We start from the raw sequence: 16903 nt of genomic DNA on the forward strand, positions 1-16903 counted from the left end.
CGAACGCCTGCCGAGTGCCTGCGGTGCATGACAGTGCAGGAATGTATCAGTGGATACGAGCCTGCACAAAGATGGTGCAGAAACCCCTCCTGGTCCTGCCTGGAGTGTGCTTTGCAAGTGTGCAACTCTGCACTGGGAGATTGCTTGTATATACATGAGAGGGTGTGCGTACGGGTGGTTTTTCCATAGGATATGACTCTTTCTTGAATTCACCTGTTAGCAGCCTTCCTCTCCCCATCCCTCTGCCCCCCCCAGCAAATATCTGCTTGCCTAATTTCCCTTCAGATGTTTATTACATTGTGGAGATAATCATGCAGCAAAATACCTCCCGGTGCCACGAGCAACACCAGATTGTCTTGTAGCAACGTTTAAATTTATCTGGATTTTTTTTTTTTTTTTTCCCCTCTGCACACAAAGAGATGTAAGATATTAAAGCCGTCTCTCTCCCCGGAGCTAGTGGTGCAGCAGGGAAGGGAAGAAGGTGAGTGGATGTTAGAGAAATGGGTTCCAAACTGTAACAGTGAGAACTCGAGGCCAAAAAAATAACAAACTACTGTGCCGGGAACTCCTCTCTTCTTATCTCAGGCCGAAGAGGAAGGAATTTCTGTCCCCATTCCTCATGCGATATTAAAGCCACATTATACGGGTTATTACAGCATTAGTCATTTTTAATTAATTTATCATTTAAATTAACACACTTTTTATTTTGTCAGCAATGGACTGCTGCTCCCTCACTAGATTTTTCGCCTTGATACCCAGCCAAGAGGATGGCTCCACCCATCTCCTCTCCTTTATAAAAGGAGCAGCCCAGCGTGCCAGTTTAGTCTCTCTTGCAGCTTGCAGACTAAAATAAAGACCCGTCGGCTTGCTCGCCTCCCTTTCAATTTTACCTTTTCTGCTTTTTTATTTTTTCCTTTCTTGTTGCAACAGAGTGCGGGAGGCAGCAGCGGCTCCGCTCTGAGGCTTGTCAAGGCTCAGCGCACGCCCGCACACACACACAAGCAACCCTGAGCGAAAACGTTTGCTTCTCACCTGTCTCCAAACCCAAAGCAAACCTCACCTCCAAGCAAACCACCAACACTTCGAACAAGAAGGCACCCGAGCCAGAATCTAACGCAAGGCGAAGAAATTCAATGTATGCTAGCAACTTTTCGCTAAAAAGCAAGCGGGCGTAAGGAAGAAAAGGAGCATTTCAAGAAAATGACACCTTAAGGAAGAATATTTTATTTTTGGATTCTGTACCAAACTTTGGAAAAAGTTTTTTTTTAATTATTATTATTATTTTGTGCATCTTTTTCTAAGAACACTGAGTCGTTGTTACCTGTATGTAAAATCTTTTACGTACATATATTTTAAAAAGGAGGACAATCAAGAGGAAAAATATCATGTGGACCACCTAGCAAAAGGCAATACTGAAGCATCCCTTGCGGCAAGAGAACACAGACTCTGGATGCTTATAATTTCGAGGGACTGCGTTTTCTTTCCACCGGGCTTATGAGATAGCACAGAGACAGGCGAGTCACCGAGAATTACTTGTGTCTCCCCTCACCACCAGCACCACCACCACCTCCTCTTCCAAGGGTTCCTGCAACTCTCGCACCAGCAGCCCGGCTCGGAGGGGAAATGAGAACGCGCGGCGCCCTCGATGCCTGAGGCCGGGCGGCCGCGGGGCTGTCTGCGGGAAGCGCTTCCCTCCCGGGGCTCACCGTCCATGTGCCCGCAGCCGGCGGGGTCTGAAGTCGGGATGAATTTCGGCGTGGTCTTCGCCTTCGTCCTCTCTCTGCCCCTGGCCCGCCTGGAGGTGAGTTTCCGTCGCCGGCAGCGGGCGGTGCTGCCGAGCTGCGAGCCCCGGAGTTGGGGCGGAGGGGGGGGGGACACACACGACCGGTGGCGGCGGTGCCTCACTCCCCGCAGGTGCGGCGGTGTGAAGCCCGGGGGTGGCCGCGGGCGGAGCGGAGCTGCACGGCGGGGGGCGAGGAGCCCGGGGCGGGCGGCGGCTTTCCTGCCCCTTTCTGAAAGAAGGGCTCCGCAGGGACGCGGGCGCGCTAATGGCGGGCAGAGCCGGCCGCCCCCGGCCCTGAGGGGGAGCGACCGTTGGGGACGGTTTCCCGCCCGGCGGCGGGGGCTTCCCCCCCCCCCCCCCCCCGCACCCAGGACCGGCCTTTCTGGGGAGGCTTCGCTTGGAAATAAACCCATCCCCGGGTATGTCCTAGGCTGGAGGGGAAGGTGAGACCAGGCTGAAGCAGACCCTGGTTAATGCGGGAGCAGGGGTGCTGCTGAGGAGCCTGGGGCAGCCTGCAGCCTCCTGCCTAGCCAGCGGCTTTGCCCAGCGGCTGTCACCCTGGGGCGCGGCACCGGCCGGCAGCTCCACCAAGCCTCCCACCCCCTCCGGTTAGTTTGGCATTATTTCCACGGTGTGTGCAAGGCAGGGACCGAGGCCCGGTTGCCACCTCCAGAATAATGCACAACGTGAAACCCAACCTGGTTGATGGAGAAAGGGTGGGCGAGCTTTGAAAGCAGCAAGAAAGGGGACAGTGTGGCTAAAGACGCCAACACCGGGGCAGCACAGTTATTCAGTAAGGTGCGTGTCTAGCTGGGGCCATGGGAAGAGGTGGGAGGTGAGTGTCTCTACTGCACTTGCACAGTCACACAAGCATCTCACCCTGCAGCCCTCCCGTGCACTCTGCTCAGGAGAAAGCCAGCGTGGTGGATTTGGCTGATGAATGTACACCGCAACCCTCTTCGGTTTCCCTACATGGAAATCAAAGCCTCAGGACCCCAAATCCTTTGACCTCTGCTGCCACATTTCATCATCTGATCCTACGCAGTTTGAGGGGATCAGAAAGCACCTAACATTTACGCACATTGCTCAGTTCTCACTTCAGCTCTACCCAAGGTAGCAAAACCGTGGGTTGGATCTGCAGCTTGGGGGTTGTAAGGGGCAGGAAATATCCTTCCCCCAAAACTTTCCTCCCTTTGCATCATTTCTTTCTTTTCCTTCCTCATTTTTGGGCAGCCCCTCTCATGGACGGCTAGGAGTAGGTTGGGCATGAAGCATCACATCATCTCCTTGTGGGCCCATTTTGCCCTTGCCCAAGCCGCAAAGGGAAGCAGTTAGAGCTGTGGGCTGCCCAGTGGTTATGTTTGTTTTGGGCAGAGGATGGTATTTCCTCTGTGGGTGGCTCAGATCTCTTTCTCCCATGCAGTGTGAAACATCAGCTATGGCTGGCACTGGGGAAGGGTGAAGATAGAAGTGTCTGATCCCAGGGGGGTATTATTCTGTGCTGTAATCACATTAAAAGTCTGCACAGCTCTATGACAGCCTAGTAGGGTTAGAGTTTGGAAATTCTGGGTCTAGGTTTCTTGGGAGGCATCATGATATTCATCATTTTATGACCAGAGAACCAAGAGGTTTCTGCTTGGGTAGATGCTTCTGCCTGCAGCCAGTCCCCACATCTACTCTGAGGGCGGTGTGTTGCACCTCTGCACCAGGCACATACAACATGACTCCTACCAGGCTGCTGAACCATAGTCATCCTCTGAATGGGGCTTGCACCTCCTCCCCAGCCCCGCTGGAGAAAGTGCATGGGGAACAGTAGCTCCCTCTGATCAGCAGAGGCCTGAGCCAGGAGATGGAGCCTCCTGAGTCCCTCACCCTCTTCAATCACACCCATTTGGAGCTGGAGGGCCCTGGAGATCTTCCAGCAGGAGGGAGTACGAACCTCAGCAGGAAGGTATTTGCCAGTTGGGAAGCCAGGATGCTAAACCGATTTGCATTTGCCCCGCAGGCTGTAATAGTTGCCTTGCAACATTTACAGAGATGGGCTGAGTCTGGCGTGGTTGTGCTGGGGTGAAGCCCCACTGGCAGGGCTTTCTGGAATTCCTGAGGAATGGGGTGCGGCTGGGCGCTTGCTTATAACCTCGGCCCAGCTCCGCATCGTGTCTTCCTGGTACAGGGCTCTGGGGCTCTTCCTCAGTCTTCCTAGCATGAGGCTGTGACAAGGACAAAGCAGTGGAAGCCAGGATGGATGACATGTCTGGGGTGAGCTCGTGGAAGGAGCGAGGCAAGTCGTCCCTGCCTCCCTCTCACCGTCAGCTGATGCGCAGCAGCAGGAGAGAATGACAGTGGTTCCTGCGCTGTTTCCAGTGCTGCTGGTACACAACCAGCCCCGGGGGTGAAAATGCCTCCAGCCCTTGCAGGGGAGGTGTGGGGGGAGCGTGGAGGAGCTGGGTGGGGCAGTGGAGTCCCCCTGGAAATGAGAAAAGGCTGGGTAGGTCTGGCTGTATTTTAGGAACGTGGGCTAGATCAAACGTTAAGTTTGATTCTTTTAAGGGAGGAAAATGTAAGCCACTGTCCCACATGGAAGGGACTCATGTGAGGAGGGCTGTGCCTGCTGGGGGGAGAGGCACGTGTGGTCCTCTGTCAGGCAGATGTCAGGGTCTCCTTGTAGCCAGGAGTGGTGCTGGAAGGGTGGAAGCTCTGTGCCAGGGGAGCAAGAGCCTCTGGGGCTCAGCAGGCTGGTGGCAGGTGCTGCCAGTCTTACTCTCTGCCAGGGAATGTGGTGGAGTCTCCCCTTGGGGTCCTCACGTCAGCTTCAGAGGGAATTAAAAAATGTTTGTTTGGGGTTTTTTGCCTGGCTGATCACTTTTGATTCTGCTGCCAAGATCCCCCGTCATGGTCAGTGTGGAGGTGCTTTGGAAAGTCCTCCTCTCCTGGGCAGAGGAGCAGATAGCTGGGTGCTTCCCTGCCCTGGGCCGGTGGTGCTGCTACCCTTCTCTCCTTCCCTGTGCAGTCACACGTGGGTGTGTAGTCACGCCACCCAAAAAAAGAGGACTGGAGGAGTCCTCACCTTGGGAGTGTCCTTGGCTCATTTCTTTGAGCCCTGAGGGTCTGCCTTCCGTGCCAGTTGCACAATCTTTGCTCCCTCCTCTGTACCTGCTGTGCTACCAAGTGAGACAGGCCTTCGGGCAAGACTCTGAAACCCTTGCCTGTTCACAGCTGGAGGGAGGACTGAAGCACAGCCCTGCCTATTCCCTGCACCACCTTGGCAGTGGCTGATCCCAAAGCGGACCTTTCAGCATCCCTGATACTCAAAAGCATACATTGGTGGAAAGCTCCAGAGGCAGTGGGTGGTGGGGTTAGGGAGGAGGCTGATTTTGGGAGAGCGTGCGTGTGGGGAGCGGGTACGGGGGAATGTCCTGTTTACAGGGCATTGCTGCACATGCATCGGTTTGCACCGGCCAAACAACGCTGCTGACATCTGGGAGGAGGGAGGCAAAGCAGACATGCTGAGAGGCCCCAGCGTCACAGCCCCAGCGTGGAGCAGCTGCCTCGTGCAGGTGTGCTGGGGCTGTTGCCCCCCCCAAGTGCCAGCAGCCAGGAGAAGGGGAGGAGACTCGTCCCTGCCAGGGGACTGGCAGAGTGAGGGGTGCCCCTGCGGTTTCAGGGGAGAGCCAGGCGCTGAGGGTAGAGGGAGGGAGGGAAGAACAAACTTACTTTCTTCTAGGAATTCAGGGCCTCGCAGGAATACGAGGCCAGGCCTTGGGGCACTTGACAGCCAGCCAGGAGTCCATTGAGACAAAAGTCTTCTTTGATCTGCCGCACAGTTAAAAAAGGAGATTGTTAACCTGTGTTAGACAAATAACTCCAGAGGAGCTGCTAAGCAGGAACAGCACCAGCTGCTTGGGCTGATCTGTTGGGGATCCCACCTCCTGCAATGCTCCTCTACCTTCTGACCCCCTGGGATCAGGTGGAGGTGGCTGATGGACCTCTGCTTCCCTGTGGCCCATCCCCACCAAGTACCCAAGCATGGGTGTGTGCGGTGCCCCAATCTCAGACCCTCCTAGGCATAGAGCTGGGATGGGGAGCCAGAGGCCTGGCTGTTCCAAATCATAGACCCTAAAGGGAGCAAGGCCACACAGCTCAGGTCTGTGTAGCTGCTCTTAGGCCAGCCTTGGACATGGTTCTGCAGCACTAGAGGAAAGTAAGGGGCTTCACAGGCTTGCAATTGTCACTGGCAGAACTGCCTGACAAACCCCAAGGAGGAGGACAAGATTATGAGCCACGTGGGCTGGTGATACGCCGTAGCCATGCTGATAGTATCTGCAATAAGAAAAAAATTGGCACCTAAAACTGCTGCTGTGAGCAGGGAGTGGATCTTATTCCTACAGGCAGTCCCCAGCAATTCGGCTCCTGCATTTGCAATCCCTGATTCGTGTCTGTTCCCCCGGCTCAGTTAGCAAGGTGACACCTCCCAGCTCGCCTCCAAAGTCACTGAGTCTCGTAACACCTGCCCACGCTCTCCCCCAAGCGAGTACCAGAGTTTAAAATAAAGTTCCATTTCCTACACGTATTAAGTGTCAGGAAGGACCAGGGGCATCCGTGCACAGCAGCATTCGCACAGAAATCCATTTGGCTGACAGGTGCAAACATTAAAAAGCCTGCAATTTCACCACCCAGCACTGAGCTCTGACTGCAAGCACTGGGAATTGCAAATGATCCCTTTTCCAGTAAACGCCGTGTGTGGCGCAAGGCAGGGAAGTGCTGCAGAGCCTCTCTGGCGCTGGGCTGTTGGTCCCACTCTTCCTCACGCGGCAGGAGTTGTCAGAAGGCATCTTCATTTCACAGCTATTCAGTGATCCCTGAATTATACAAGTCTCTCTCTTGCTGTGCATTCATCACTGATGCTGCTTCCCTCTCCTTCAGAGACTGAGGAAGTAATGCCTGGGGATGTAAAATCTGCTTTTCGCTGCAGGCAGACAGCCAGATCTGTGGTGAGATGTGACAGTGACAGGGACAGAGCGGGGCAGAGAGGCTCGATCTGACTCGAGCTCTCTGGTGGATCTGGCTGTGGAGGTTGAAGATGCTAGTGTTGTCTGCTCTGCAGCTGTCCCGGGAGGTTTCCGCCCCGTGACTTGGGCTGCAGCAGCCTTTAAGCCACAGCACCCTAGTTTAAGTTGGGCTAGCAGGGCTGAGGAGGGAGCACTCCTATTGCCCTGTTGGTAGAGGTGAAGGGCAGGTGGCCAAGGGACAGGCACACGTGGGAGGGTGCCAGGCTCAAGCAGCCATGCAAAAGTGTCTGCAGGTTTGGGCTAAAGCTCTCAAGGTTTAATACCCAATGTTTAACCACCTGCCTGGCGGTTTTCCTCAACTCCACGTGGAAGGGAAATGTTCTGCGCTGAACGCAGGCAGGGAGGGAATAGCTGTACACTAGAAGGACCACACACATGCCACCAACTGCCCATAAAAACCCCCACAAAAATCCCTGCATTTTACAAGCACGCAAGCCAAGTTCTCCTCTCAGTTACAGGGGCATGTGTAGGGCTGTGGCTCAGATGGCATCCAGCACCCGGCTGAAAGAGCAGCTTTTCTGCATGAGTAGCCCTGAATGAAGAGAGCTAGGAGCTAAGCAAACACTTTGCCCAGTACTTTCCTCTGTCTCTTTTTCTAGTCTTTCGGAAGTATGTTTTAATCAGTGCTTGCTTTCCCACACCGCTCCTTTGTAGTCTTGTTAAGTGCTGTCACTGGGGCCCATTCAAGCCTGGTGCCAGAGTAAAATTCCCAAGAGATCGATGGCATTGCACCTGCCCACACAAACCCTGAATTTGGCCCATCATCTGCTTACTTAAGGTTTCTTGGCACTGGCATGCAATGACATCCAAACTCCCATGTGTTTCTTCATCCAAATCAGCTCCTCAGCCCACCTCCCTGAACAGCCTTTGAAGTCCTCCCTGCAGCATTTGTGGTTTCACCGCGAGCTCATGCCGGAGGAGCAGCCTCAGCTGTGAAGGTCAATCTTCTCTCCAACCCCCACCTTTTTTTTTCTTTTAAAAAAAGAGTATGCAAATGGTGTATATTATTGGGCCGCTGTGGTTTGAAAACACGCGCACGCACACGCACATACACACGATATCTGACAAAGCCCGTGAGGGAGTTTCATAACAGAGGGAAATATTGGGAAGGTTTTATCTGATAGCGTAAGGGAAGTCTGTTAAAATGCCTTTACTGCAGGCAGCAGGAATGAGAGGCCACCTGGAGAAGTCATACAGCACCGGAGAAGGAAGCCTTGCTGGCTGCTTGCATAGCGTTTGGGGCTCTGCTGCACAGCCTGGGCATTTTTTGGCTTTTTCAGTCTTCTGACCGCTTTGTGAGAGGCAGCAAGAGGGGCTCTCTCACTTTTGCTCAGGCTTCAAGCTCTTGCCTTCCTGAGGGCATGTCTTTGTGTTTCGCTGGTTCTGTAGTGCCTCGTCCATGCTCCTTCGATTCCTCCCCCTCCAGCTCCGTGATGCAGTCAGTATTTGCAGATCACCTCTCTAACGCTTGTTTCTCCCCTTCTTTTCTTTTTGTCATCTGGCAGGGGGACCCGATACCTGAAGACATTTATGAGATTTTGGGCGGCAGCTCAGTGCGCTCCATCAGTGACCTCCAGCGTGCCCTGCGGATAGACTCCGTAGGTAAATCTCCTCTTCACCAAACACTCCTCTATTTTTTCTTAACTCTTTGGTGGGCAGGGAGGGGATATTCTGTTTTCTAGCAGGCACACTATCAAAAGACCTCACTATAAATACAGGAACCATTCAGGAGCCAAGACCTGGCTATTTACACACCCAGCCCCCCTGAAACCTGTGGGAGTTAGACAACTAGATGCCTTTTTAGATCTCCTCCTAACTGCCTTGTCTAACAAGGGACACTGGCTTCCAAAAACGATAGGAGATGGGCAAAGTGAGTGCAAGGAACTGAGGTCAGCCCTTTTCACCCTGGGAGATGCACAGGCAGCAGAGCTTGAATTGAACAAGGATTGGTTTGGGAGGAGGAGGAAAGTGCTGAGTGGTTTCTCAGATTTAGCATCCGCAAAAGGCTGCAGGCTCCCAGCGGCTCTTAGGATGAGAGTGGCAGAGCACGTGTCTGTGGGTGAGACAGGGGACAGGGGCTAAGTCAGGGTAGCGTCGCTTCACCTCCTGCCCATAGATAAGAGCTCCGGGGGCTGCAGTGCCTCGGGGTCACTTGGCCAGGGCTGAGCACAGCGAGTGGCAGGAGCGGCGAAGCGTGGAGGGGTCGGCACGTGTGGGAATTGGAGCACGCGCCACGGCGGCTGGGCTGGCCCAGGAATTTATTTATAAACGGTCTCTTCAGAGCAAATTCCTTTCTATTCTAACCCTGCTCCCGCCCGTCGTCCCCCGGCCCCCCCAGCTCGCCTTCTCTCTCGTGTTTTGTCTGTTTGGAGCTTTGTAATCCTTGCCGAGACACTATCTACGGGGGAACAGAATTTCCTGCTTTTGTTTCCTATGCCAGTCCAACCACTGGCGCAGTCTCAAAAGCATTCCCGCTGCCTTTCAAAACGGCCCTGGAGGGGCAGGGGGGGAAAAGCGAGGGGGAGGGCACCAGCTGCGTTCAGCTATTGTTTTTGCCTTAGAAAGAGTCAAGGAGGCTCCCCACCACTGCCACAGCCACTCCCTGCCCTCACCAATTCCGTCCTCCTCGTCCACGAGCCACACAATGGGGCAACTTCCAAAATTAGCTGGGCTGGATTGTCCCAGTCTGATTTCCCCCCCCCAACTGTCTTCAGTGCTGACCTGTAGAAGGACAACCTGGGGGAGGGAGGGACCTGGTTTTCAATAGGAGATTTGTTTCGAGTCAACAGTTGTTGCTATTTTTTTTCCCCTTCTCTCTCATCTCAACTCAACCTCTGCACAAAGGCGGCCCCCACCCTCGTTTGATAAAATGCCAGTCGGCACAGGATGGAGGGGTGGGGAAGAAACGGCTGAGAAGACGCGTGCAGTCTGTCATGTCCTGGTGTCTAAGGAACAGATACATCTCTATCGCAGTTACTAAGTGCCCTCACAGTTAAGAAATAAGATGAGTTTCTCTTGGTGGCTTGAAAATCCCAGGGGTATGGGAGAAGGCTGCAGAGCTTTGAGTCACTGGTTTCACTTCAGGTCCCAGATGGGAAAGGCGGGCCAGGGAAACAGAAAATGGTGCTGTGAAGCTGTCTCTTTGTTGCAACTTGTGGCTCTCGTCTGCTCCCAGGTAGTGGCTGAGGGACATCACCATTTGCTTGCCCTGTGTGGAATTAGTGTATTAGCAAATAAGTATATTAGCAAAATAATCCCAAAGCGGCTGGGGCTATGCCCTGTGCTGTCCATGCCCCGTGTATGTGTCACAGCTGCTGCCCTCCACTGACTGCACAGGGAGCCAGGATTAGGCAGCTCCAGGAGGCAGATGAGCTGAGATACTGCTCTCCTGACCTTAGATGCTACTGTAGGCCTTAACTGTGGCTGCCCACAAAGCAGGTGTGACCATCTAAGCCAGTCATCCAGACACCCTCTGTAGCCCCCTGGAGAGCTACATGCCCTTCTAGAGTGTATCCACTGAATCTCATTTTGGGTGTCTGCCTCAGGGTGAGATGAATGGTGCCCTAGAATTGATCACACCTCTCCAGCCACCTTAAAGGATGTCTGTCTGTCCACTTCACACGTAGATGTTGACTGCTCAGGCACGATTCCTGCCTTGTGAATACAGCCTCTGTGTACCCATCCTAAATACTTCAGCAATTGCTTCAGAGCAATTGCGGAGAGCAAAGTCCCTGCTCCTCCTTATAAGAGGGCTGCACTAGGGCAGGACTGAGGAAGAGGGATGGGACATGATGGGTATGGGAAGTCTGCTCCACCGTACATCTGATAAACAGAGATCTTCCACTGGCCCCAAATTCCCTTTAAGAAAATTGCTCCCTTGATGCTGACGTCCATTCAGCTTCCTTCAGCTGCTAAAGCGGGTCAGAGAAGGAAAGAGCTGTGGCTGGGTGGGAGCTATCTCTGAGCACGGCCATTGTCCAGAGCTCAGGAGGGGCTGCGTGTTGGAGTGCTCCATGGGGATTATGGGCATTTCTCTATTCAGCGTTTCCTATGGGAAAAAGCAGTGGGGTGGGAAGGAACGCTCAGGGCTGGCCTGAATGCTATCTGCCTTCCTCTCCCATCGCTGACTGAACTACCTCCTGATCCTGCAGCTTACCTTAGAGTAGTATAGGAGAAAAGTAATTTTAACTTTAGTTTTCTGTTCTTCTGTCATAAAACTGACTCTAACCTAGAGTGGCTGTGGTAGGTTGGAAGAGAGAAAGTGAGCACCCCACCTCCCACCCATCATCCCCTTTGTTTGCCCCCTCACACCCCGACTCTCCCAGTCCCAAGCCATCCCAGCAAGGCACCTCAGTGTTATATATCAAACTGTCTGGTCTTTGATCCTCCTTGTTTTATACTGGTCTCAGCCAGCTGATCTGGATCCCTCTGCTATTCCTCTCTGAGGCCAGAAAGCCCTGCCATAGGCCTTGTAATTCTTGAGCTGGTTTTCCTCTTCTAGACCTGGCTGGGACCCCTCTTCCACGATAGACCTGTTGCTTTGAACTGCCTAGCCTGAGAAAAGAGCAAACCTAGAGTCTTTGTCCCACAGCACAGCTGTGACCTTCCTGGTGGATTTACACCTAGCATGATGCACTGGGGCCATGGCTTACCCCATGTCTCTACACTTTGCCTGGTGAGCAGAGCACAAGTGCCTGCTGTCTTCTCATGCTTTTACCTGGTGCTATTAGGTCATGTCTTTCTCTTCGCAGAGGGGGATAGCTCGAGCCTGGACCTGAATGCAACTCAGACTGGTCAAAACCCTGTGGCTCTGTCTCGAGAGCGACGAAGCCTAGGTGAGTTGGGGTGTTGCACCTTGTGATTGTTGGGGCACTCACCTGCGCAGCTGCAGGTGGGTGCAGATGCGTGTCTGAGATGCATGTGTGAGGGTAGAGGTTACAGTGTGCATGGATGTGTAGACAGATGAGAAGGAGGGTCTGGGCCTTTTGTAGGAGCTGGGTGTTACACCCCAGGAGGGCAGGAAAGGCTGTCTGGAGCTCTGCAAGCTGCTCTGCTTTAAATACCCCTGGTGATGATTTGCTCTAAAGAAGTGTGATCTCCTGCCTAGGACTGCTGCTGCAGTGAGAAGCATCGTTTTGCTGGAGGTTCTACACAGAGTGCGGCTCTGTCTAGGGAGGGAGCTGGAGGGGTGGGAGAAGGAGAAAGAACATGTGTGTGCATGTATGAGAGCCGTGTGGGGTCTTTCTCTTACAGTAGAGGTGGCTGCAGTGGGTTGGTAACAGCTGCAAAGCCCGTTTTATCCCCCCTTCTTCTCTTGGCCCTCCGTAGATGCTCTGGCAGCAGCAGAGCCAGCTGTCCTGGCGGAGTGCAAGACACGGGCAGTGGTCTTTGAAATCTCCCGCAACATGGTAGACAGCACCAACGCCAACTTTGTGGTGTGGCCACCCTGCGTGGAGGTGCAGCGCTGCTCCGGGTGTTGCAACAACCGCAACGTTCAGTGTCGCCCCACGCAGATTCGCGTCCGGCACGTCCAGGTAAGGGAAACGCCTCCTGCTGCTTCCTCCTCCCACAGCCCACCTCCATCCTTACCTCCCCAAAACCAAATCCACAGCAGGTCTCAGGTGCAAGGGTTACACAGCTGTCTGTTCCCTCGCACCCCCTCTGCAGTGACATCTTCTGCATTAGCTACGCAGCGCTGCAGGGGTGACGTCCGTGCCAGCTACTTGGCGGGCTGGTGCTGTCCAGCAGCTGGGGGCTGTCACCATAGCAGAGCTACAGGGAACCGTCCCCAGCTGCAGCTCAGTGTCACAGCTATTTCTGTGGCTCAAGGCGGCCTTGTCTGCTGTGTTAGAGCAGAAGAAACAGGATGCTTTCATCGCGGGAACTGTTTTTGATGCAAAAAGAGGAGGATTTGCAGTGTCAGTGCTCCATCTCCCCGCTCCTGCCGTAGCTTCTGCCCAAGACACACACTAGAGCAGCTTCTCCTCTTTCTCAGCCCCACAGTTACCTCCTGACCTGCTCCAGCAGCAAGCAGACACCTGACAGCTAACCTCTTGCTCTGATCCTGCCCTCCTCACAGCTACCAGTGATCTCCTCACAGCTTCCTCCCAGACAGCTTGTTTAAAAATAATACTCGTCCCATACTAATCCTCTGCCCAAGCAGTAAGAGACTCCCCCAGGCAGGCGACAGAGGTTGGCTGGGAGAAGTTGTATTCACACAGCCCTTTTCATCAGGAAATTCCTTTCTCAGAAAAGCCAGGCTGAATGAGGGAAAAATGTGGGGGAACAGGAGTTGTTTTTGTGGAAAAAACAAGTGAGAGGTCAAAAGCCAGCCTGAAAAAGTGACCTGGAAATGGTTTCTTTGAGGACAGAGGTCTCTCTATTGTTTTGCTGGAAGTGTTTGTCTAGCGAGCAGCGTGTGGTCTGAAGCGTGTGGAGTGGGCTTTCAAGGAAAGATAAACAGCCTGGCTGCTCCAGGGCTGGCTGAGGGATGCTGCTGGGGGCAGTGGGTTTAGAGGAATTCAATCCCAGGCGCGCGGCAGAACAAGTATTTATAGCTTGCGGAGCACTTCAGGGACCGCGGTCTTGTTAGATAAGCTGAGTGGGGTCAGGCCTGGCTGCTCCTGGAGTGGGAGTACCCCCTAGAAAGCTTGTGCCCCGTGATGAGATGCGGAGCAGTGAGTCTTCCCTCTCAGTCAGCACGGGTGGAGAGTCAGAGGGAATTTCCAGAGTGCTGCTTTTCCTGTGAAACACAGAGCTGAGGGCTTCAGCCCTGCGAGTTATTAAAGAGCTTGAGACAAATTCAGACAGGCCTCAGCAGAGCTGGTGAAGCTGTGTTTGCTTACATTGGGCCTGAGTTTTTCTCCTTTTGCCCTTTCTGTGGGATCCTGTGGGAATTAATTCTGATTGCCCCCAGGTCTCCGCCATCACAGCTGTCAGAAACAGGCTAGCATGTTCTGCACGTCCCATGTTTCTGTCTGTGATCAAAGAGTCATCCTGCTTAAGCAGCAGCAATAGTCAGGAACAGGGGAAACAACCAGTCACCTCCAAACTTGCCTGGTCTAGGTCTGCTCTGCTGGTGTGTGCAGAATTAGCTCCCATACACGTCACCCCTGAATTTGAACCATGCTCTCTAAACTGCCTTCTGACCCTTTAGGAAGAAAACCAGTACTGAAGCATATTGATACTGATTATTTTTACAGAGTGGGAACTACAGCTGTATTAATCTTTTGCTTTCCAAATAGGTGAACAAGATCGAATTTGTCCAGAGGAAGCCAAAATTCAAAAAAGTTGTTGTGCCTTTGGAGGACCATGTGCAGTGTCGGTGTGAAGCGGTGTCCCGTCAGTCCCCCAGGAACAGCCGGCCAGGGCCACGTGAACAGAGACGTAAGGATCTTGGCATTAGTGGAGTGGAGGGAGGCGTGAGAAGAGAGACTGGGGAGAGAGAGAAGAGCCCTCCGCTGGTTTAAATCTGCTTAGCTCCAGTGAATCCCATGGGCCTTCACTGGTTTATACCAGCTGAGGGACCTTTCCCAGGATGTCTGCCTGCCAGCAAGGGGCTGAAACCCAGGGAAATGAAGAAGGGGAAGGTGAGAGGTGAGAGGAAGGGCATCGTGGGAAAAGGGAGGGCAGAGATTGTAGAGAACAGAGGACAAGGGGCAGAAGAACAGGAGACTGAGGCCTTGTGGCCCTCCTGTTGCAGAGGTTTTTGTTGACAGTGTGCGGAGAAAGATATTTCAGTGTGACCCGGCTGCCCCTTGCTGTACAGACACTCTCCCCTCTGTTTTGGCAGGCTTGTCACCATCGTTCACCACAGCCGCTGTCTCACAGAGGCAGCGAGTACGCCGGCCGCCGGCGCAGAAGAGGAAACATAAGAAGTACAAGCATGTCAACGATAAGAAAGTGCTGAAAGAAATCCTCATAGCATAGAAGTGCTGGCAGGGGAGAGAGAGCACAAGGCAGGTAACAGCAAGCTGCTTTTCCAGTCAGGAGAAATACTCTTCCAGAACATGGTTCTGCCCGTGCACCTCAGACGCTTCCTGCAGCCCCAGCTGCTCATTTGATGTGGGGCTACTGCAAGGCCTGGGCATGATAAAACCCGAGTTGAAGGCGAGGGAAGGACTAGGCTGGGACCCAGTATGTGCATCCTATTTATGGCTTTATGCCTCTTTGCAGGGGTGGAAGGATCATGCTGCGACCCCACTAGCTCTCAGGCCCTGCCTTCTCCTTTCTCTGCCTCCCTGACAGGCAGAGAATGAGCCTGACTTCTCTCAACACCTAAATCCCCTCAAGGTCCATGTAATTCATCTCTTCTGTGGAGCAACTCCTGTTCTCCTTTCTCTATTGATACTCCGTTGAAAGCAGAGAATTAATATTGCTCTGGGGATCCCTTTTCCTTTTATTTCATTAGCTGAGTTGGCAGAAAGACTGAAAAGCAGCAAGACTTTTGGTTCATCTCTCTCCTAGCAGGCAGCCTGCGTGCATAAGAAAGGTCATACCAGGGGAAAGGAGAACTGGAATCTCTGGCAACAGATCTGGACTTTGTCAGTCCAGGGTCTGATTCTTCTCTCCCTGACTTGTGTAAACAGGCGTAATTCCCTCGTCATCAGAAGAATTTCACTGGAGAATAAGCCCTGGTTCCCCATGAGAGAGGGAAAGGTGCAGAAAAGGAAGAGCAGCCAGGCCACAGACCTGGGGGGCAGAATTTGGAGAGAGGCGGCACAGCCTAACAGGGAAAGCCCTGGCCCGTGACTCAGCAGTTCCAGCTCTGCTGCGGTCCCTTGAACAAGCCTGTGCCAGGCTTCTGCCATGCTGCGTTTCAGGAATTGGGGACGAGGGGCACCAGGCAGTGTCTTGGGATCGGTATTCCCACGGTTAGCACTACGAGGGCTCTGATTATCCCAGGATCCTCCTGGCCAGCCCAAGGTTCCCAGGGTATAAATGATGCAAATGCATGCAAATCTCAGCTCTGGCTCGAGTCGTCCAGGGGAAAAAATAGAGAAGGTCAAAAGCCCTCCTGGGCTTCTAATCTGGTGCTTTGACACAAATATTTCCAGAGGAGAAAACGGGAGAGGAGGGGAGTTGCAGGGGCAGAGGGTTACATATTCTAATGCCGTGTCTGTTTTTGTTTCACTTCCAGGTTTATTTAATATATTTGCTGTATTGCCCCCATGGGGTCCTTGGAGTGATAACTTTTCCTTTTTGTCCGTCTGCCTCGACGTCTGATTCAGACGGCAATTGGTGCTTCCCTTTCCATCAGCGGACCTTCTCCCACCAAAGCCTCTCCCTTCTTTCATTTATTAGCATCATTTTAAAGTTTTACACACAAAAAAAAGGACAAAGATGACCTATATATATATATATCTATGAGAAAAGAACAAAGTACAAATAAAACCATGAACCCTGACAGCCACAACATGCAAGGAGGACAGGACAAAGCCTTCCCTGCTCCAGAGGACAGGATGGAAAATGTGAAAAGGAAAGTGGGTCCAATCTCTTCTGAGAGGAGGAGCAAAACAAATGGACAGAGGGCGGAAGGGGAATATTCTCCCTTCCCTTCGTGTTTCTGGTAAGGCTGGGGGGCCCAGCTGAGATCAACACTTGCACTGGACCTAACATTTTGAAAACAGGCGTATCTCAGATTGCGAGCGGCAACCGATGATGGAAAATGCACTAAGGACTTTTATCGCCCTACGTGGACAGTTATATATTTTTAACGTGCGTGTGTATATTTTATTTTTAAAAAGAAAAACCAAAACCACTAAGATATACAACATCTCGGGGAACAGAACAGAAAAAAAAAAAGAAACAAAACAAAGAAGCCAAATGCATTCCCACCCTCCCTTTCCCCTCCTGCTCCTGGTGCTGACTGGAAGGTGTTTGGATCGTGGGGAAGGAGCAGACGGCGGCAGAATCGTCCCCACGCCCCTGGCCCCTGCCAAGGGGAGCCATCTTTGCACATGCTGGTGGAGAATTCAACTTTCCAGGCTCGGACTCAAATTATTTTTTAAATTTGCTCCGTATGTGTGCGCGTGTATATCTGTGTGTGTGT

The 16903-nt window shown here is 52.9% G+C and overlaps 1 protein-coding gene across 1 annotated transcript; it reads left to right on the forward strand.

Annotated features, from left to right (window-relative positions):
- The first annotated feature begins 822 nt into the window (after nt 1-822).
- PDGFB (platelet derived growth factor subunit B) lies at nt 823-16673 on the forward strand. Its single transcript, XM_075752353.1, has 7 exons — nt 823-1801; nt 8358-8454; nt 11604-11687; nt 12181-12386; nt 14097-14238; nt 14645-14814; nt 15992-16673. The coding sequence occupies exons 1-6, from the start codon at nt 1646-1648 to the stop codon at nt 14779-14781; spliced, it is 822 nt and encodes a 273-aa protein (XP_075608468.1). The 5' UTR covers nt 823-1645; the 3' UTR covers nt 14782-14814; nt 15992-16673.
- Nucleotides 16674-16903: the final 230 nt, after the last annotated feature.

Source organism: Balearica regulorum, chromosome 1 (genome assembly GCF_011004875.1).
Source record: "Balearica regulorum gibbericeps isolate bBalReg1 chromosome 1, bBalReg1.pri, whole genome shotgun sequence".
Taxonomy (NCBI): Eukaryota; Metazoa; Chordata; class Aves; order Gruiformes; family Gruidae; genus Balearica; species Balearica regulorum.

What these genes read in the sequence shown, in the direction of transcription:
- PDGFB (XM_075752353.1), top strand. Translation starts at nt 1,646, where the DNA reads ATGCCTGAGGCCGGGCGGCCGCGGGGCTGTCTGCGGGAAGCGCTTCCC. An exon ending in TGCCCCTGGCCCGCCTGGAG is followed by an intron (nt 1,802 to 8,357) that starts GTGAGTTTCCGT and finishes GTCATCTGGCAG; the next exon opens with GGGGACCCGATACCTGAAGA. An exon ending in TCGAGAGCGACGAAGCCTAG is followed by an intron (nt 11,688 to 12,180) that starts GTGAGTTGGGGT and finishes GGCCCTCCGTAG; the next exon opens with ATGCTCTGGCAGCAGCAGAG.